General features: G+C 39.6%; 1 protein-coding gene across 2 annotated transcripts in view; it reads right to left on the bottom strand.

Annotated features, from left to right (window-relative positions):
• LOC124292122 (CWF19-like protein 1) overlaps positions 1–21,967 on the bottom strand; it is a 373,599-nt gene that overhangs the window by 153,547 nt on the left and 198,085 nt on the right. For both annotated transcript variants that reach the window (XM_046729174.1, XM_046729175.1), the window contains exon 10: positions 9,457–9,536. In XM_046729174.1, coding sequence (XP_046585130.1) covers positions 9,457–9,536 — 80 coding nt within the window. The remainder of the gene's footprint in view (positions 1–9,456; positions 9,537–21,967) is intronic.

The raw sequence follows: 21,967 nt of genomic DNA, 5'->3' as shown, positions 1-21,967 counted from the left end.
GAATGCTCATGTAAATTGCATAGAAAACTGACAATTCAAATCAACATGAAACTTTCAACAGCTTGAACAAAAATGCTTGAAATACCTTTGTATGGCTTACATGTAATAACTTATGATATTACTTCTGTCCATGTGTGAAAATGTTTTGAATTACCAACTTACTGTCTTTTGTAACAAACGTTGTAAAACATTTCATTGTTGTAATAACACTGACATGTATATATGTATTCGATGCAAAGGTGAGCGACTTATCACTATATATTCGCTTAGGTAACTTTAGATTATGGAAAACAACTAGTTACAATTCAGTAAACTTCAAATTAGTAAGTTCAGTTATGTTTAATCTATTCGAGCTTGGATGTATAATTACTTGTGTTTATACATTATGTTTCAGTATATGAAACATGACAACGTAATGATGCCTAAAAAGTAAATTCAAACTATTCTATTGTGTTTGAATTCTTTGTATGTCCTTGAAATTTCGTATATTGTTTCCTATTTATTAGGTAGTTGAAGGAAATATAATTTTCAGTAACCTCTAAACCATTACATCTAATTCAATCAAGGTGCATACAAAGTATTTTAGTATCCATTCCCAAGGAAGAGTACCAGGCACTTACCTCTGTAAAAACATCACAATCCCCTTTCTCGACGACATGCGTTCATTTGCTAAACGCTGTACAAGCCTATGATAATGATTAGCAATTGTTATCAAAACACTTTAAATACTTCTTCTGATTGATACTAAAGGTGGGATCTCTCGTAAGAAAAGCTAACATTTGCTCAGTACTGCTAAATTGGTTGAAATAATAGGTACAGTGCGATTTTTAAAAGTACAACACACATGTGCGTCTCTCGCTGAATAAGAAGTGCTTTCTGTTGACGACTGTATGTGGCTCTCGCTGTGAGAAACTGCTAATTACCTGCCCCATAAACACGTCACTCGCTGTGAGGAGCTGATTAATTTGCCCCATATATGCGTCTCTCGGCCTTAATGAGTTAACTGTCTCAACTAAAAGGACTGGTAAAGAGGGACTACGAACCAAGGAGACGCTCAAGCCACCATGATGTTATCCCCAGCACATGCAGGAAAGAGTGACATTTTTAAAGTCCATGGTGTTGTGTTGTCTTTCTTCGTAGTGGTCCCTCCACGCAATATCCATAGGAGTTATCTCATCTGATTCAAAGTGCAGGAAACCTCATGATTTTTCCTACAGTACCCTTCAGGAAGGTACTCTGAGATAACTGTGGGAAGGATGGGTGGGCCTTTGCCTCATGTGCTAGAGGTAGTTTCCAAAGAATTATTATCATTGGTGATAATATTCCAAAATTCTTATGAATACATCCCTCCCTAGGCTTTATGGGCCCAGAGCATCCCCAAAATTGGTTAAACTACCTGTGCATTCTTATATGCTGTAGATGTAGATATGCTAGGACTGGAACTATGATCACTAGCCACTGAGTGAATGATACTCTGAAGGGAAGAACTTGAACTGGAAGAGTCTTCTGTTGACAACAAAGCGTAGGTATCTCTAAGTGTCTGGCTGAATTGGATCATGAGGACATTCATCCTGCAGGTCTGTGGAGTCCCTTATGGAGATCATTTTCTGAAACATCTGAAACTAGGGACATCATCTCAGATATTCCCATTTGAAGATCTTCAGATCAATAATCATCTTGAGGTATGATGATCCCCTCTTGAAGCTTGTCAGGGCTCCAAAGGATCAAACTCAATGACAGCTGTCTTGCCCAAGGGCTTGGCAGAGTGATATCCTAGTGGATATATCACCATACAGGACCTCTTGGCCAAGTGCAGGTGAAATACTTCCTAAATACCTTTGATGATCCACTGATCGGTTGTCATAATCTTCTAGTTTTCTGCAAATGATGATTAATGTCTGCCCACTGGATCATGAAAAATCTTCAGAGGAAATATAGGCATCTTCCATGCATGATTGTTGTCTATATCCACCTCCAAAAGGAACAATTACATGTATTGTTAGTAAACTTACCTCTGAATTATGGTTGCCTTAATTCTGTGATTCCCACAGTCACATACAGAAAATAAAATGAAAAAATTTAACCTGAAGTCATAGCTATCCCTAGTGGTATGCTTAGCTCTTAACTCAAAGAGTTACCTCCCCCCTGATATGACGTGATCCTATTGTAAGGTACCTTCACTGGAGTCCTGGAGCACAGTTTCTATATATCTTAGCTTTTTTCAATGACCAGACCACAACAGGCGACGAAAGAGCAAGGCATGTCAACAAACTCCCAGCGATCTCCTTGCAGATGCTGAGGGGACATTAATTTCCCATATGCTGAGTAACTTTTTGTTCCTGAGGGTGATGACGAAATGTATTTCGGGCCCTTAGATTTTCCCATGACAAAAAAATAAAAAGACAAACACTAGAAAGAATTTTTCACAATACAAGTAAATACACACCACTGCAAAAAATTACGAGGTTTCCCACACTTTCAGTTAAGGGAGATAGTGGATGCTGCTTGGAAGACCTCTTGGAAGAAAGACAATACAACACCATGACTAAGCTATGGTCATGTAAGAATTCTTTTTTGGGCAAGTAAGCCATGATTAATCAATGACATTGTTATGAGAGTGTGTTTTTGTTAGTTTTAATATCACATTGATCAGGCCTAAAAAAAAAAAGCTTGTGGTTCCGATTTCCCGACCGACCCTAAATATTCCCGCCGAGCCTAACAATTTTACTCACCACATAATAAATGAAATTTATTTTCTTGACACATGAGTAATGCAGGGTTTCAGATTGTCATCAGCCTTCGGTCATAGTCCGATAACATTTTCAAATGACCGACTACTTTCTTACTAATTAGGACACTCGGGCCGATCGATAATTTCGATGTTATTTTCACATATTGGACCTAATAAATTACAAACATTATCATTTACAAATTTATCAAAAACTAACCACGAAATCTTGAGCATGTTTCCGCGGCGTGCATGTATTTACGCATCCATTTTTATCACACTAAGCTACCAAATGTACATGTAATGGATTGCGCGATTGGCTGCTATTTTAAGCATTGGACAATCAGAAACGGGGTTTCCCGACCCCACCCGCATGTAACAATGTTTCAAGGAAATCATTAAATAATTTGAATAAACTAATGAATAAAATCAACAATAGCATTCATAAAAGTTGTCAAACGTACATATAAAATTACTATTTCCATCTTTTTGTGCGATCATGTAATGCAAGTCAAGTCACTGACAAGTGACATCTCGGCTTTTGCCGCCTCAATCTTCACGCTTGGACACGATGTATAATGCGAAAATATATGCATGAAGCATTTTTGTCACAGGTCATAACCTAGCACGATACGTCCAATAAGTTCCATAATTTACGTATAGGTAGTGATTTTGTGTTTAATATGTTCCGAATAGCATTATTTTACCCAAAACTTTCGTCAAAATATAAAAGTTTTCGTTTACGAGGACGGTATCCATTGCCATAATAGGATTGGCTGTCTCATGTCACGTGTCTGATTTTGGCCAATCACGACCCTTATAGCAGACTGTGGCGAAAAAGCGTCATTAGAAACCAATCTTTATCCAATAAAATTGCTTCTTACAACTGTGAAAATACTCTCAGCAAGGGTATAGTGATATTGTTGATCTTCAGAGAACGATTCGCCTTCGCATGTTATTCATACCAAGCTTCCAAAACAGAGGTATTTTTTGTTGTTGTGTCATGTTACCGAGCGGAAAGCCATTGATATCGGGAAATAGGCGACCATACATATTATTTAAGAAATCTTTATATAATAATTTTCTGATTACGTGAAAATGAAAATATAAAAGAAAAAGGCACGGGGATGTTATGACATGTCACAAATGGAAAAAAATCGCCATAGTTTTTGCTTCTTTTGTGATATTTCTGGACATTATAAATGCTTGCATTTTAATTAAAAAATCAATTTATTTAAGTTGTAGTTGTATTATTTGAAAAATATTAGAAAAATAAATTTCATATTTATAAACAGTGGGATTAGATCTTTTAATTTTGCTGTATATCTAGAATCCAAGTTGCAACATTAAATGTCATTAAAAATTTAGTTATAGGATGGCATTGGGATTTAAAAAATGTCAAAAAGAGCTTTAGGTCAATAGCCTATCGCCAGACACCCACTCAGGACATTTGTCCTACTGATTTTTATAGGCTTCAAAATCACTGGTAATGTAAAAATATTTTGCAAAAAAACCCAAAAAACCTACCTACCCTAGTTCTGAAATGTAGGAAATCGGAACCACAACATTTATTTTTTTGGGCCTTAAAGATCACATATACTCTAGGGGGGTACAAATACATAAATCATTAACTGGCATCGCTATAAATGAAACCCGTCATTAAAACTACTCACTTCGGTCTTTAATTAACTTACATCAACCTTTTTGACAACAGTGCACAATTCTCACCTGCGAACGAAATTTCAACCAATCAGAGCGGGGCGTCTCTGTGACGTCATATGAGGAATAGTTATGAGGGCCGATGCAGAATTCATCTACATTTCAGAGGGTAAATTATCTTGTTTACAGGTTTGTATAAACCTGAAATCGTGACAACTGTTGTGGAAAATGAAAGCTATATGTTCTCACAATCTACTGTCATTTAATTTTGTCTCCTGCTTTGCCTAGTTTCCAAGTTACAACTTGTTTTCATAGACGATTCTGTCAAAATCGCTTGATGTCGATAGGCCTTATTTGCATAATGACTGATCCAAATTGATCCCATTTCTGTGGATTTTTACCTCGATATTTAATCATGTCATGTAAAAATATGACGTCTATTACGTATGATATTAAAAATTGACATTTGATTTATTTGAATCGGTAAACTAAACAACCCTACTTCGCCATTGCTAGAAGAATCTGAAATTTTACTAAGGTAAATAGGTACATACAGTTTTAGCACACAGCAAATGCTTATATGTATTTCTTATGCAACAATGAAGTTCTGTTTGTATTCTCAAAACAGTGTCGGCCCATAAGTTTTCACATGCAATACAGCAATTAATACTCCCTTGTTGTAACCGTGTTAGGTGGTATAAACCTACACATGTTATTTGTTATCATTCACTTGATGGTCAGTTAATGAATTTATAACAGGTATAATTAGTGGTAACACCACTTAGATTACCTGACAAAGGTTCCCATTTGGCATTTCTTGTGTCTGGAGTAAATATTCAACATTATAAACATTGATCAAAGGATTAACCAATAACACGCTGATTGATTAATTACTTTTATCTTACACAGCGGATTTGTCAAATCTATTTACTAATCTATACTGAATACACTCTGTTGTGTCGGTGTCTGCGTAAAAACAACGTCCTTCTTTCAAAGGATTAACCGGCAATACATTGATTGATTTTACCAATTATTGGCTAACTAAAGTACTGTTTTTAAAGAAAGGCAGACATTATGCAATTAGTTGCCAGGTGTGCTATCTTGGGTGACCAATGAGACTATACACCAATGTGAAATACCTGAAAAGATTTATCACTTTTCGTATATTAAACTGTTAAAAGACACATCACTTGGAACAGCTGCAGATGAATGGCATATCACTCCTTTTTGTGGATATTGATGGATACATTCCTTGAACAAGGTAATAGCCTGACATTGTTCCTATAACTTTAATCTGTTTTAATTTTAGTATTTGCATTTTGTTTTTATTCATTTGTCGTAGCATTCAACAGAATCATTGTTTTCGCCGTGAAGTGTAATGAGACAGACAACATACACTAGGGTGTGTGTGCGAATTATGATTCACATTGGAAAACTATAAAATGTCTAGATATTACAGTTCTGTTATAAATTCACTATAAGTATCAGCAGATCGTCTGCTTTTTATTTAGTTTCAAAATGCATACAAGTATGATAATAAACTAATTAGGATTATAAGACCAAATAGTAAGACGCACATTGACTAGTATCTACATACTGGTGAGTGGACGTTAACAATGTGAATGTAGCAAGACATTTATCGCGCAGTATTGTCACTTCGACCCCCACCTCGCTTCCGTGGAAGAAATCGTTATGTTATAAGTTGTGTCATGCAAAATCCTTTTGGTTATGATTCCAATACATATTTAACTACGAGTAGAAAGTAGTTTTGATTTTCTAACTTGATGAAAACAAACCATAATCTGGAGGATAAATGCTATTTAGGTTTGTTTTCACCGAGTTACAAAATCAAAACTACTTTCTACTGGTAGTAAAATATGTATTTGATTGATGTCGAATAGGATTTTGCATGACATAGCTTATAATATAACAATTTCTCTCGTGGCAGCGAGGTGGGTGTCAATATAATACCACTTACAATATTATTGTTACTTCAACCACAACCTCGCTTCCGAGGAAGAAATTGTTATGTTACAAGTTGTGTCATGGAAAATCTTTATGGTCATCAATCATATACATATTTTACTACAACTAGTAAGTAGTTTTGATTCTTTAACTTCCGTGAAGCGATCTGAACACAAGTAAGATATCGTTTCAGGCTTCCACAACGCTTGCTTCGCGACTCACAAACATAACCCATTTAGCACCTAATTGCGGGTCCTGTGGAAATCTGTGCATGGTGACACCATCGCCCGACCCTAGGAGCATTTGACGACAAAGCAACAATTCAGCATGTCGTCGTTGATGTCGAGAAATCATCAAAATGATGAGCGTGCTACACACTTTCTATACAACTAACTGAAAATCGTTCCTCATATGACGTCACTGCAGTGCTCTGGCGACAGAGTTACGTAACCTGTCTGTGGTTTCGTTGGTGGGCGAGAGTGAAGCAGGTGACTTTTTGGCAACTTTTAATCGCTCGGTATTAATTAACCACAAGTTTTTTAAGAATGAATTTGGTGTTCCGCATAAGTCTAACCACAAATCTTTCATATGTAATAGTTAAAAGAGTACAAAAAAACAAAGTTTATTTGTTCTTTAACTGATATTTATTATGGGTCACAAAGTCAGAGCTACAGATAACTCTTCGGGTCATTGAGTTATGTATTCGCTTGTGTTTATCTCAAGTGGGTATCCTAATTTTCCTTTGAGTAACCAAATAAATTGTACTCACCTTACTCAAACTCATTTGGGTATTTTGTCATTTTCCATTAATTGTAAAAATATAATTAAGTTTAATTGTTAGTGTTTGTTATTTATATTTGATCTGTAATATGAGAAACAATAAGAAAGACTGCAAGTTACCAAGTTCATGTCCCGAAATAGAGCTTCTAAATGTACCTCAGTTATTTTATCTATCCACAGGTACAGCTTATCTGTACATCTGCAAAGTTTAGAGTTTTGAGAGTGGGTTTTGACGGGCATCTCGCATCATGTATGGTCAATGGCATTTGTATTTTTAACGGCATGCCTTTTGAGATAGCGCGCTTTGGAATTACCTGCCCTTGGCAATCTTGTTTACCGTATATTACCGTCTATAAGACGACCTCATGGATAAGACGACCCCCAAACTTGACCAAGAAAATCAGTGTCAAAATGGTATGTTTCGTGCATAAGTCGATCCCCCGCGATGGGGTCCTAATCGCGGCAAACACAGACAACTGGCAGTTACCAATAATTATAACTTTGGTCCACATTATTCAAAGAATTCACAATCATATATATTGCGTCTACTCACGGATCGAAACGAAGTGTAATTGATATAAAATGCATAATATATTTTGTTTCGCTAAATATCATATTTATTGTAGCAACAAACTGGCTCGCTTATTTTACCCCATTCAACAATCACAAACTGATTACCGCCTCGTTTTCCATTGACTGCTAGTTTACAGTAACATCGGTAAAAAATGTGTGAATTTAAATGGCTTCCATATTTTACCCCATTCCATGTGCGTACAACTTCTGCTTACCACGTTCATGAGGGTCTGTATAACCTTAGTGTTGATTATATATATTTTACATAAAAACTGTAATTAAAATTACACAATGCTAGGTTATATTTCTTTGGGTTAAATAATAGTACTCTGTATTATATTTTCCTGACGACTGCGTCAGCATTCGTCCCGTTATATTATTGTGCATGTTTAAACTTGTTCGCTGCTGATTGCTATTTCTGGCTCAAATACACACAGTAATCTTAATCTTAATTAATTTATAGAGCAAAAACTGTAATTAAAATTACACAATGCTAGGATATATTTCTTTGGGTTAAATAATAGTATTCTGTATTATATTTTACTGATGACTGCATCAGAATTTGTCCCGTTATATTATTGTGCATGTTTGAACTTGATCGCCGGGAAACATGTGCACAGCTGATTGCTATTTCAGGCTCAGATACACACGGTAATCTTAATCCCTGCAAATAATACCATGCCCAGCAAAAACAACTTAGAACTTAAAATGTAAATATTCTTGTCTAGTGATGTTTAATTGCAAATTTGACGTCTCTACTGACAAAGTCGTCTTCTGTTGTTTGTTCACAGGAAGTGATACGATGGATAAGACGACCCCCTTCTACAGACTGCTTTTTTTTTTTTTTCAAAATTCGGCTTATAGACGGTAATATACGGTATTTGTTTTGACTTCCGGTGATGGTCTAGTGGTGTCTTGTGTTTTCAATGGCAGTCCATACCGTTCTGAGAGGATAATGATGCAGCCTAGCTTTGCTAGAATGCTTGAGAACTGAGTAAGAGCTATATAAAGGATAATTGTTTAGTTGTGAAGGGGGACTAACACATGACTTACAGGACTTGAGATTCATACACATCTGTCTGCAATCATCAATTTTATCACTGTGCTTGTCTATTCATCGTCAACAACATTCAATCAGTTTATCTGTTCTCACTGTGAATGTTAAGACTCTGGTGAGTTGATATTTTAGATATGTGACCCAACTTTTTAGATTTGTGACTCAACTGCACTGTACTATAATGAATATGTATTGTCTTTCAATGTAACTTGATAATTGTTTGTTCAATATATCATTGAATATTTTAGACTTGTGTTCTATTTTGCTGGTTCAAAGGGGACTCTTAAGCCTTTTGTAAAGTCAAATTATCAACCACAAGAAGACAAAGTCATCAATGTCCCCCGCAATGGCAAAATACTCTTCATGAATATGTCTACTAGTTATGATTATGTCAAATGTTTTGGTTTGTATATGGCAAAGTGGAAGGAGAGCATTGAAATGTTTTTAAGTTCTGCTTCACAAAGGAGCACTACCACCAAATGCATTCAAAGCCAAACTTGCTGCCCTGGAAACACAAAAACTATTTTATTCAGAATTCCAAAACTACCAAAAGGCTCCAGTACACATCACAACACCTATCCATGTGCCAAGCTTATTGAAGAAATAGTGAACAGTTTTAAAGTTCTGCTCCGGAAAAGACGAATGTGCACTCTCAAAACGCGTTACGGGGGATAATAATATCATTAACACTGACCTGTGTTCCAACACTGACCACAAGATGCTTCTCCACCTCTGAGCTTCCCAAACAAAACCAGCAAGGGCCTGAAGGCTGGACTGAAAGAATACATTCATTCAATGTCATTTCAAAGGTATATCAAGAACTAATAGTCCATACAAAAATTCATTATTAATTATTACCACAAATAATACATTAGGATTCAGATATTAGGAAAATCCAGTGAACTGTTCTTAAAATATCTTGCTGACAATTCAGGTTAACATGCAGAAATCTTCAAAGTGTCGTCGTGACCGTACAAATTATGTGAAGGTCACCAAAATTGACTGGGTCCTGGGCCTTCCCTAGATGAAGTTTGGTGTCAAATATGAAGAAAATCCAGTGAATATTTTTTGCGATATCTTGCTGGCTATCTTAACATGCAACTTAACATGCTGAAATCTTCAAAGTGTCGCCATGACCTTGAAAATTAAGTGAAGGTCACTAAAATCGACTGGGCCCTGCACCTTCCCTAGATAAAGCTTGGTATTGAATATGAAGAAAATCCAATGAACGGTTCTTGATATGCAGCTTAACATGCAGGTAAAATGTTAAAGTCCCCTTGTGACCTTGAAATGAAGGTCAAGGTCACCAAACCTGAGTTGGACCTTTCTTATACTGTGATGAAACTAGGTACAAAATATGAAAAGAATCTAGCAAACGGTTCTTAAGATATTCCAATTCGTATGGACGGACGGACGGAGCCTAATACTATATCCCCCTTCGCGCGAAACACGTGGCGGGGGATAAAAAAGGTATAAGTTACGACTGCACAATTTCACAGATGTTTTAGATAAATCTTAGCCTAAGGTATAAAGGACTCAACTGTTCGACAAACCTTTCAGTAAGACAAAAATTATGTCTATACTGTTGAATATTTGCTTTGATAAGCTAAACATGTCATCACCTATAATAGACTCATTTAGGCTCATTAAAATCTAGCCCAGAGTAAGCATCCAGTAAATGTGTCAACAAGATTAGTGCCAGTTGAAGTAGGATTAGCAGGATTAAGTACTCCCCTCTGTCATTTCATTGGTTATTGTAGGACACCCATTTTGTATCATTCAACGAATCGTAATCTTTTTATTGTTTCAGTTTGCGATAAATAGTTAGGAATTAGGAAAAATTATAAAAAAATATGTATATATACTCACGCACACGTATATATACACCCATGCGTCCCAAAGAGGGACAACCATGCGACCAAATGAGGGTCAACACAAGGAGGGACAACAAGTCCAGCCTCAGGATCCCAAGGAGGGATAACCAGATCCAGCTCCATGCGTCCGAAAGAGGGACATCCACGCCCAGCCCATGAGCCCCAAGGAGGGACACTCCGGCCCAACTCAAGCGTCCCAAGAAGGGACACCCAGGCACAGCCCATGCGTCCCAAAGAGGGACACTCCGATCCAGCCCCATGCGTCCCAAGGAGGGACACCCCTATCCGTCCCAAGCGTCCCAAGGAGGGACATCCAGATGCAGCCCATGCAGCTGTAGGAGGGACACGCAGATGCAGCCCATGCGTCCCAAGGAGGGAGACTCCAACCCAGCCCCACGCGTCCCAAGGAGGGCACACCCTTATCCGGCCCAAGCATCCCAAGGAGGGACACCACATCCTCCCCCACGAGTCCCAAGGAGGGACACCCAATGCATCCCCAGGTGGGATAGGACTGCTGAAATGCCAACAGGCGAAGGTGACCTCCAAAGCACCTAGCCGAAGAAGGAAGAAGAAGAAATGTTTGTCAGTAGGGTTTAGACTCCCAACACAGGTTGACTCTAGCCCTCAGCTCAGAGGGTTGTACTGATTCTCTGTGGCCACCCAATGTTATTCCATTCATGTCAATAAAATTATGATTAGCTTCTTGTGACTTTGGACTATTTGCTGAGTTTATTCCCCCAAGCATAGATAAGGGGTTTCACTATAACCCTTACTGGAACCTGTAATGTATTCCGTACGGGGGTGTTCCTTACCCCATGCATGTGCACCAAGACACAACGAGAGAGTAGTGTCAACCTTCGTGTTTTATTCAAGATGGCTAACTGATCCATACATGACGTCATCATCCTCGTGCAGATGACGTGTAGATGACGTAATCAGAATACGATGTACAATAGGGTTGGTGTTACAACTACTTATAGCAAATACACTACACTCTTCCCCCTTAAATGTCTTCCTCTTGTTATTACAAGAAAGGACTAAGCCTTACTAATTATCCTGTTATCACTATGATAAACGATGATATTGTGTTTCCAGTAAAACACTTAAAGTCTCTTCACCTGGCTGACTCCGTGAGAATATATTAACTTTAAAACGTTAACCTAACACAATTATCAACTAGTAACTTAAACTCATGCCCTTGCAACTTTAGAGTCCATCAATAAGTAAGGGTGAAACTTTCCACTGTTACTTCTTTACTGAAATCCTAACTTTGACACAGCGATATAGAGTTAATTTCACAGATCAAGCCTCTCAACTGGCTTTCTCAGGCGGGCAGGATATCGCCTGGTCACATCGTCACTGCTAGGCAGACTGCTCTCTAAGTTGATCATTGGATTTGGCATCATCCCCGGACCTGGGCTCGGTCTGGTTGTCTGTGTAGGTAGTCTAACCAACTCCCTCAGCTGCTGATCTGTAATGTCACATCTGGGTGGTGAGGTAGGTACAGGAATCTCAGCACTTCTGTAACTCTGCATCTGATCAATGTGGGTGATTCGAGATGACGCACCTATCTGCACCTTGTATCGCAGTGAGCCGAGGCGTTTTATGACTCTACCTCGGATCCACTTCTCGTCTCTCCCCTCTCTATTTCTGATAAGACAGGGTTCGTTGATCTGGAACTCACGTACTGCACTGCCCTCACTGTCATGCATCTGTTTCTGTTTTTCTTGCTTCATCTTGACCCTCTGGTCCAGGTCGGGTCGTAGCAGGTCAAGTCTGGTGCGTACCTTTCTTCCAAGGAAGAGTACTGCTGGTGATTCCCCGGTAACAGTATGAGGAGTAGCCCTGTATGTGAGGAGAAAGTTCCCTAACATCTGCTTCACTGACCTGGAGTGTTCATTCTTCTGTGAAGCGAGGAAGTGTTTCTGGAATGCTGACTTGACAATCTGTACACTGCGTTCAGCTGCCCTGTTTGACGCAGGATGATAGGGGATACCACTTCGGCTGGCAAACCATATGCTGAAAACAGCCCCCTCAATTCTTCTATGGTTCTACTTGCTGTTGTTGATGACATCAATATCACTTCGATCCATTTGGTCCGGCTGTCTATCACTACCAAGAACTTTTGTGATCTGAACTCCCCAAAGTCAATATGGATCCTCTCCCAGGCTCTTTTGGGATACACCCATGGTGCAACTGGCGGCTCTTTCTTTGTCATCTGACACACTTCACACTGCCTTGATGTTCGCTCTATTTCCTGGTCCAGTCCTGGAAACCAGAAATAGCTCCTCGCCATGCTCTTCATCCTTACCACCCCACTGTGTTCTCTATGAAGTTCCTCTAATACTTCTTGTTGATACTTGGGTGGTATGACCACACACCTACCCCACAGTAAGCAACCTTGATCCACCGACAGCTCCAGTCTTCTAATAAAGAAAGGTCTCAGCTGATCAACTACATGATTTGGCCATCCAGATTGTGTGTACTGTAACACTCTTGAAAGAATGACATCTTTCCTGGTTGCTTCGACAATCTGCTCTGCTGAGGTTGGTAGATTGTCTAGGTAGTCAATCTGATTACACTCTTCTTCGGCTGCCAACTTCGACGACTCCCACGGCAATCTTGATTAGCAGTCTGCGTTGCTGTGCTCAGACGACTTGCGGTATCAGATCTCGTACTTGTGTGCCATGAGGATAAGTGCCCATCGTTGAAGTCTAGCTGCGGCTAGTGTTGGAACCCCAGTCTTTGGCCCAAAGATTGTAGTCAGCGGCTTATGATCTGTAATCAGGATGAAGCTTCTGCCATATAGGTACTTGTGAAACTTCTTTACTCCAAAGATGATGGCCAATGCTTCTTTCTCTAGCTGTGCGTAGTTAGTCTCTGAGGCTGTCAATGTCCTGGATGCATACGCCACTGGCCGTTCACTTCCGTCCTCCATAATGTGTGATATGACACACCCTATTCCATAGGCTTAGGCGAAACTTGCCAGCGTGAGCGGGCGATTAGTGTCATAGTGGACCAAGATACTGTTGCTTGATAGCTGTGCTTTACACTGCGTGAAGGCATCTTCCTGTTCCTTCTTCCATTTCCATGCAACATTTCCCTTCAGGAAACTGTACAAGGGGGCCAGTAGCGTTGACATATTTGCGATGAACTTCCCATAGTAGTTCACCATGCCGATGAATGCTGAGTTCCATCAGGTTCTTCGGCCTTAGAGCTTTTTGTGATAGCTGTGATCTTGTCATCTAGAGGATGAATTCCTTCTGCATCAATGCGATGTCCTAGGTATTCTATTGACATTGTCATGAACTTGCATTTTTCCAACTTGAGCTTTATACCATACTGTGCCAGTCTTCCTAGGACTTTATCCACCAATATTAGCTGTTGAGCTTCGTTCTCGGTTCCCATGAGGATGTCAGCAAGCAGGACTTCAATTCCATCTATTCCGTTGAGAATCTGTTCCATCACACACTGAAACAATGCGGGTGCTGTGGAAACTCCGAATGTCAGTCTCTGATGCTTATAGAGGCCTTTATGAGTATTAATCACCAACAATTTCTTTGAATCTTCAGACAGTTCAAGTTGCTGACATGCACTGGACAGATCCACCTTGCTGAAGACTTTGGCTCCTGATAGTTTGGAGAAGAGATAATCAACTGTTGGCATGGGGTACACTTTCTCTTCCAGACATGAGTTGATGGTCACTTTATAGTCTCCACAGATTCGTATGGACTTGTCAGACTTTGGCACAATCACAATTGGGGACACGCCCAATCTGATCTTTCAACCTTCTTCAAAATTTCATCTTTCTCCAGCCTGTCTAACTCCTTCTCTACCGCCCCTTTCATAGCATATGGTACCGGTCTTGCTTTACAAAACTTGGGTACTGATTCAGGCTTTACCCGAATATCCGCTGTAAAGTTCTTAATAGTCCCTTTTCCCCCAAACACTGTTTGGTAACTTTCAAGTATATCTGTTATTGTCTTCCCTTGTGTCTCTACTGCACAGACTTCTGATAGCTGCATCTTGAGACTCCGAAACCAGATTCGTCCCAGTAGAGGTATTTTCTTTCCTTGAGCAAGAATTAGTGGCAATGTCATTCTTCTTCCGTCGTACTCGGCTTCGACTTTATCTTTCCAATTATAGGTATTCTGTTTCCTGAATAGCCCTTTTAATTTGATCTTGGAATCTTGTAAGGGTACATGTGCAAACTTCTTCCTGTATAGAGTTTCCCCGATGACAGAGACTTTAGCACCGGTGTCGATGACAAACTCTTGAGGTTTTCCATCCAGCGTGATTACAGATTTGAACTCTGACCCACTTGTCTCCTCAAGGGTGTAAACCATACAAAGTTGTTCCTCATTATCACTTCTGAGTCATCATCAGAACTTTCAATTCCCTTTTGTTTGTGCTTTCTACCCCCCTTCCCTCTTATGTCTGTATCTGTGAGAATGTTGAGGATTTCGCTGTTTCCGTTTACATGCCCTTGCTAAATGTCCTTTTCCACACTGATCACACTTCTTGTTCTTATGAAAACATCTATCAGCATTATGATTTTCATTACATCTATAACGAGGTTCTTTGAGTGAAATGGTCTTGCCTTTCTGTTCTCCTTTGATGAAGTTGGGGTACCTGTACGTGTTCTGTTTGTTGTGGATTGAAAGTTTGTGTGTCCTTGTCAGCTCTTTCCATAGCAACTGATATTTCACAAGCTTTCTCCCATGTCAACCCCTTGTCTGTCAACAACTTCTTTCGAATGTTCTCAAAACATAAACCTGCTCTTAAAGGTCACATGCAACCAAAAAATCAAACATAATTAAAACACAATTATCACTTCTTCATGACATATAATATGCATTGCTGATTATGAAAAAACAAATAAACAAAATTATAAGCGTATAATCGCAGATCAAAAGTGCAATATTTTGTACTTGGGTTTACCTCCCCTCGAAACGGAGCAGCCGGGATACCGAACCCAGTCAGAGCAGGTGGGTGTGCACTCAAGTGTAACGGCTGGTTCATTAGCAGATGCTGCCTTCACAGCTCATTGTGTGTGTATATATAGAGATGTTGAGTTTTGTAAATACATGCTCATTTTTTGTGTATAACATTTTGCAATCAACAGACATCATAACATGTCATGTGTTCAAGTATCACACCTGCCTGTCTGTGTAATTACATAATGTGACAGAGACCAAACTCGGGCCATAAATCAATGCGTTTTGTTTATGGTGTATAGCCTGATAGGTGTTAAGTTCAAATTGCATGTGGTCAGTGATCGCAGTTGTGTATTGAATATTGTCATTAGCAGACAGGCAGGCAGACACGCAGGTGTCAATAAAACAAGACATTGAGTTTTGTCTGTGACAGCGACATATCTATATCACAGTTAGAAATTGTGTCAACGCTAAATAATGACATTGCTTTTAAGTATCGAACTGAGAAAGTGACTCGGTAAGAAGAACGTGTGGTGAAATAGACAAATGAAATTATATAAACAGTTTATTTACTGGTATAACATATAAAAAGCTCGCGCCTGTGAGATATCAACAAAACATTATGAAAATAGCTCACACCAAAGCCTTCATGGAGTATTCACCAGACAGCCCGCTTCCAAGTTGCGCGAACCTATTTCACTGCGCACGTGCTATGAGCGCAGCCCAGCTGTTGAAACCCGTATTCCCCAGAAAAGTCTGGGGAAAATTAGTGAAACGTTTGAACTCCGATTTCGCGCGTGTTTTTTCATCGCGTCATTTTTCAACTTTCTAAGTTGAATTTGCATTTTTGACGCTTTGTTTCGGTAAGTCCATACCGAAAGGTATCAGAATCTGCAAAGTTGTGTTTTACGTTGCATGTGACCTTTAACTGTTCCTCAAGTGTACCTCCAAAGTTACAACGCAAGGCAGCACGCTTCAAACCAAGTTTTGTAATCAGCAACAGATTCATCTTTACCTTGATTTCTTTTGCTGAAAGTGTACCGCTCCCCAATCTCATTTCGATGTGGCTTGTAATAATCTGTAAGTCGAGTTTTCAACTCTGTGAATGAACGGTCCGAAACATTGTTGGGAGACTCTAACGATATCAGCAGTTCGAACGCTCGCGGGCCAACAGTAGCGAGAAAAGTATTTACTTCTTCCTCTTTCTTGACTTTGTTTGCTTTCATCCATAAACCTCTTTATGTACGTTGACCAATCTTCTTTGCTCGAGTCAAACTCGGAAATAAAACCTATGCGCGCGGCCATCTTGGTTCTCGTTTGGTCTCGCCAAGTCTTGCGAGATATTCCAGTTGCTTTGTAACTGTATCCTTTTCGAGAGAGCTATTACAATCACTAGTATTTCCTAACAAATGTTCACAGATATTATCTTCAGTTAGCTCCTGTTACGCATTCCTTTAGAATTACGCACCACATCTTATGTGTCCACACATATGCGATCTATAATCGACGAGAGCCTGTTAGCTGATGTGAGGTCCCTTTTGGCGCCTTTAGCAGTACATTCCTTTAGAACGTTTATGTCTCTTACCACAGAAAATCCATTTTTCCTGAAACACAACTCCCGTTAGAAGATCCCTTGGATCCCATCCTCGTCTCCAATGTAATGTATTCCGTACGGGGGGTGTTCCTTACCCCATGCATGTGCACCAAGACACAACGAGGGAGTAGTGTCAACCTTCGTGTTTTATTCAAGATGGCTAACTGATCCATACATGACGTCGTCATCCTCGTGCAGATGACGTGTAGATGACAATAGGGTTGGTGTTACAACTACTTATAGCAAATACACTACAGAACCCAAGACCCCTATCATAACAGGCGTATCTGTTAGGTAATTCCAGTCATTTGCCACTTTATGGTATCAAGCCATGGGGGTTATATTATCATAATGTAAAGTTGATAATGTTACTTAATCGAATATATAGTGATAACTCGTGCCTTTGCATCAACACATAATACATGTATTATGTGCATGTCAGTGTTATGACAACACTGAAATCTTTTACTACGTTTGTTACAAAACACAGTTGGTAATAAAAAATTCTTAGACACAGATAAAAGTAATGCCATAAGTTATTACATGCAAACCATATAAGGTATTTCAAACATTTTTGTTCAAGCTGTTGAAAGTTTCACACTGATATTCCATATTTCTATGCAATTTACATGAGCATTGTGTAATAAACATTTGTATTTGATTGCTGTAATTAGTGATCCGGTGTAGCAGGCAATTTCTTCCCCGGTCAAAATTTTCCCAGGAGAGAATCTGGCCTAATCTGGATAGTCTTACCCCAGGGAAAGTTTGGGCTGGGCTAAACTCCCCCCCCTAGGCCAAAGTTTCCCCCCTGTTTAAACTAGGATATTTTGTTCTGTTTTCTATGAAAAGGGGGGAGATTCTGGCTTAGCTAGACCACTTCTTCCCCACCCCTGTTCTTATATCAAAAGCAGGAGTTTCTGGCCTAGCTAGGTTACTTCTTCCCCACCCTTGTTCTTATATCAAAAGGGGAGTTTCTGGCCTTGCTAGGTTACTTCTTCCCTACCCTTGTTCTTATATCAAAAGGGGGAGTTTCTGGCCTAGCTAGGTTACTTCTTCCCTACCCTTGTTCTTATATCAAAGGGGAGTTTCTGGCCTAGCTAGGTTACTTCTTCCCTACCCTTGTTCTTATATCAAAGGGAGTTTCTGGCCTAGCTAGGTTACTTCTTCCCTACCCTTGTTCTTATATCAAAAGGGGAGTTTCTGGCCTAGCTAGGTTACTTCTTCCCTACCCTTGTTCTTATATCAAAAGGGGGAGTTTCTGGCCTAGCTAGGTTACTTCTTCCCTACCCTTGTTCTTATATCAAAAGGGGGAGTTTCTGGCCTAGCTAGGTTACTTCTTCCCTACCTTGTTCTTATATCAAAAGGGGGAGTTTCTGGCCTTGCTAGGTTACTTCTTCCCTACCCTTGTTCTTATATCAAAAGGGGGAGTTTCTGGCCTAGCTAGGTTACTTCTTCCCCGCCCTTGTTCTTATATCAAAAGGGGAGTTTCTGGCCTTGCTAGGTTACTTCTTCCCTTCCCTTGTTCTTATATCAAAAGGGGAGTTTCTGGCCTAGCTATGCTACTTCTTCCCCACCCTTGTTCTTATATCAAAAGGGGAGTTTCTGGCCTTGCTAGGTTACTTCTTCCCTACCCTTGTTCTTATATCAAAAGGGGGAGTTTCTGGCCTTGCTAGGTTACTTCTTCCCAACCCTTGTTCTTATATCAAAAGGGGGAGTTTCTGGCCTAGCTAGGTTACTTCTTCCCAACCCTTGTTCTTATATCAAAAAGGGGAGTTTCTGGCCTTAGCTAGGTTACTTCTTCCCTACCCTTGTTCTTATATCAAAAGGGGAGTTTCTGGCCTTGCTAGGTTACTTCTTCCCTACCCTTGTTCTTATATCAAAAGGGGGAGTTTCTGGCCTAGCTAGGTTACTTCTTCCCTACCTTTGTTCTTAAATCAAAAGGGGGAGTTTCTGGCCTAGCTAGGCCACTTCTTCCCCAGTTGTATAGGGAATGTTAGTTTCAGACCAGGTCCCTATAAGTCATATCTTTTACAATCTATTGCCCCTGTGGGAGAAAAAAATATGGTTGAAATGATGGTTGATCATCATTTGACATCTGTAAATTTACAAGGGAAAGTACGATGTATACCTGATGTACATGCAAAATGTCACGCAAATCTGTCGAATAGTTTAAGAAATATTCACTTTTTAGTGAGCATGGGGTCTGTCGGGCAAATGGCTAACTATCCAACATCTTGCCATACTTGTCATAAAGTAGCAAGGCGAGGTCTGTCTGAAGCTAAGAAGAACACAGCTCTCGGTAGTCCGCCCGGTCGATATCTCGTCGCCGATATCTCGCTGCCAGCTCGGTTTGTCGTCGAGCTGGTTAGCCGTGCATAGCAATACACAGCCAGCGGTCACACGCTACACCGAGGCGGTTCGTATGAGCATCTGTACGTCTCTCTCTCTCGGCTGTCTGGCAGGCTTACAGGCTTGCCTCGCTGGCAGATTAGGAAACAGGTTTTCATAGAGAGGGTTGAAAACACAATTGTATGCTGGATTGGATTCATCACCTATCCTCGTCAGTACCCCATACCTAGGTCCCATAAGTCACCAGATCAGCAAACTGCTCACCAGTACAGCCAAAATAGATGTCACTTTCACATCAGACAGAACATGAAAGAACATGCTACATGCTAATGGGAAAGGCCCCATTGAGTCCGCCCCGAATCCTAGATGATGTGTACACGAAATATCATGCAATTGTGGAGACAAATACATAGGAGAAATCTGCCCTTTCGGAACACCATAAAAAATCCCAACCACCACATTTCCTGGCAACAAACCCAGATTCTACATACCAACATCAACATCAACCACTGGAAGAAGTGGAAACTTCAAGAAAGCATTGAGATCCAGAGAAAGAAGCCAGCCATTAACTGGGACCAAGGCATTTACCTTCCCTATGTATACTCTATTGTCCTCAAATCTCTTGGCTTCATCCGTTCATTGTTATCTTTGTACATTAATCCTATCCAATTGGTTTCCTATTATGTTATTCTTGTACATCACTCCACCGGGCCCATTTGTGTACACAATACATTGTTTTCTTTATGCATTACTCCTATCTTATTGGCTTCGTAATTATATTATTGGCTACGTAATTATATTGTTATCTTTGTACATTGTCCCTCCTTGCATTGTGTAAACATGTTTTATATATATATATTCACTCTTTGTACTGACTCAGTATTCACCTGATGAAGGAGCAAGAATTAGCTCTGAAACGTTGTGTAAAGAATAAGAAGAAGTTGTTATCCATAAAAGTGTCATGTATTTGTCAGTAAAGACATCAAATTTGCAATTAAACATCACTAGACAAGATTATTTACCTTTTAAGTTCTAAGTTGTTTTTGCTGGGCATTGTATTATTGTAACCGGATTGTGATGGGTATGAATGACGTCCAAACACAGGCTACGGGTGTGAGGTTTTATTTGCAGTTAGAGAGGTAACGACACCCCTGTGGGTGACACTGGGGTGTTAATGCTCCTGGGCAGCCGCCTCAATGGTACAGTGACAGTGTTAACCTTAAACAATGAAAATTGTCTGTCCCAATTTGTCAAACATCAGACCAGTCTGTAAATCAGTGTCTTGTCAAGTGCAAGATGGATGAAAAAGTGCACAGTTTAAACCGACCAATGAAATCAAGGCTTGGGTTAGAACAAAGAGGAGACAATGACTTAAACATGGACTAAGCTAAAACCCCTTTACCTTAATAGACTGCTCCAAAAGCATAGTAAGGAGAAGTTGAAAACTACTGTCCTAACAACTTTAAAATACTAGAACATAAAACACCTGAATTAGATAAAACTATTCACAACAAACTATTCAGAACTGGTGTCTGCCACATTATTTGCAGGGATTAAGATTACCGCGTGTGTTTGAGCCGGAAATAGCAATCAGCTGTGCACACGTTTCCCGGCGATCAAGTTCAAACATGTACAATAATATAACAGGATGAATTCTGACGAAGTCATCAGTAAAATATAATACAGAATACTATTATTTAACGCAAAGAAATATATCCTAGCATTGTGTAATTACACTTTTTGCTCTATAAATGTAAAATGTATATAATCAACACTAAGGTTATATGGACCCTCATGAACGTGGTAAGCAGAAGTTGTACGCACATATGCATGGAATGGGGTAAAATAAGCAAGCCATTTAAATTCACACATTTTTACTGATGTTACTGTAAACTAGAAGTCCATGGAAAACGAGCCGGTAATCAGCTCATGATTGTTGAATGGGATAAAATAAGCAAGCCAGTTTGTTGACATGTGATTGTCCAGCTACAATAAGTATGATATTTAGCGAAACAAAATATATTATGCATTTTATGTCAACTACACTTCATTTCGATGCGTGAGTAGACGCAATATGATTGTGAATTCTTTGAATAATGTGGACCAGAGTTATAATTATTGGTAACTGCCAGTTGTCTGTGGTCTGTGTTTGCCAGGATTAGGACCCCATCGCGGGGCACAGCTTATGTACGAAACATACCATTTTGACACTGATTTTAAGGGTCAAGTTTGGGGGTCGGCTTATCTATGGGGTCGACTTATAGACAGTGATATACAGTAGTATGTAACATGATTTCTGATTAGTCAATGCTATAAATTTCCAGCAGTATTATCAGCATATATGGTCGCAATTTGAAAACTGAATCACCAAAACCTTTGAATGTATCCCTACACTATGGGGGTTAACGCTGATACCAGGACATTATCATTTGCTGAAGCCCAAGGTCTTCA

Source organism: Haliotis rubra, unplaced genomic scaffold, assembly GCF_003918875.1.
Source record: "Haliotis rubra isolate DU_JTF1 unplaced genomic scaffold, ASM391887v1 Scf509, whole genome shotgun sequence".
NCBI lineage: Eukaryota > Metazoa > Mollusca > Gastropoda > Lepetellida > Haliotidae > Haliotis > Haliotis rubra.
This window is presented reverse-complemented; position numbering and strand designations above follow the sequence as displayed.